The following is a 1,293-nucleotide window of genomic DNA, read 5'->3' on the forward strand; positions in this document are numbered from 1 at the left end:
TGTTCCGTGGAAGACCTCGTGCTTTGTTACTACAGCTCCTTCAAGGTCATTCGGCTGCCGACGGGTTCGCAGATCAACCGGATGCGAGAGCAAGTCTCGCAGCTGCGCGGGCTGATCGGCCAGTGTTGCGCGAGGTCGTCCGAGGCGAAGGAACGCGCGCGCATCTTGAGCGACGCGGCGGAGCTGGGAAAGTACCTGCAGAGCGGCTTCGACCACTTCACTTCGCATCTCGACCTCCCTTTCGATTTCAAGCAAGTCTCTCTGGCGCGAAACCCGATCCCCAACGACTTCGGCGACCACATCCTACAGCTGTGTCTTGCCGTCCAGCGCTCTTGCCGCGAGGACCGGAGTGGACTGCGACGCCTGCTGGAGCGCATGGGGTCTTTCGTAGCATCCTGCGTCTTGCTGGACTGGGCCAAATATCGAAAGGGGCGTCTGGAGATACTTTGCGCTCCATACGAGGAATTCTTCGCGCGGGCCGTCGACGATTACCTGGAGTCCCATGCGCTATGCGCGCACGCGAGCGCCGACGGCACGCGGCGCTGCGTCATGTCGCGGGCTCGTCACGGCGTCAAAGGCCACCAAGATCACCGAGGCATCATCGCCTCGACTACCGGCCGCGGCTACGTCTCTCCGGTGGGCCTTGACTTTGCAGACCAGTGGAAGAGGCAGCTCAAGGAGGCCATGTCTCAGTTGCAGATTGATTTCTTGTACAGGCGGGAGCGCACCGACGCGACGACGTCGGATCGCCGCATCGCCTGGGACCTCCATTCGGAGTCCGTCGACGACTTCTACGGTGGCCTCGGACCGTCGGTGGCGGCGATACGGAGCCATTCCACGTGCCTGTCGTGCCTGATCGAGAGCCCCCAGTGCGCCTTGCCTTGCGGTCATGTGCTGTGCGAGACGTGCGCACGTGCTTGCGGGCGCTCGCGCGAGCTGTCGCTAGTTGTTGACCGATGCCCTCTCCGCTGTGCCAACACTCAATGGGAAGAGCCTGCGACGTTCAGCTTCAAATCGTCCGAGGCGGGAGCTTGCGCGCTCAGTCTCGACGGCGGGGGTGTACGCGGGATTGTCCAGTTGGAGACGCTCCGGGCAATCGAACAAGCTCTCGGGCACCACGTGCCTGTGCAAAGGCTCTTCGACCTCATAGTTGGCGCCGGCACAGGCGGCTTGATCGCTTTGTCGCTGACAACGGGAGGTCGCTCCATTCAGCAGTGTCTCGACATGTTTTTGGCCACGTGCGATCACGGCTACGCAGCCGAACTCGGCAGCCACGGTGGCCGAGGCGGCGGC

At 62.9% G+C, this 1,293-nt stretch overlaps 1 protein-coding gene across 1 annotated transcript; it reads left to right on the forward strand.

Moving 5' to 3' along the window:
- On the forward strand, positions 1 to 1,293 carry WHR41_09706 (uncharacterized protein; the record flags this gene model as incomplete). Its single annotated transcript, XM_069378307.1, has 1 exon — positions 1 to 1,293. A coding segment is annotated over one exon (1,293 nt), but the record flags the coding sequence as incomplete, so codon positions are not given.

The sequence above is a fragment of the Cladosporium halotolerans genome (genome assembly GCF_011745625.1).
Source record: "Cladosporium halotolerans strain TM138-S3 chromosome Unknown Sca422, whole genome shotgun sequence".
NCBI lineage: Eukaryota > Fungi > Ascomycota > Dothideomycetes > Cladosporiales > Cladosporiaceae > Cladosporium > Cladosporium halotolerans.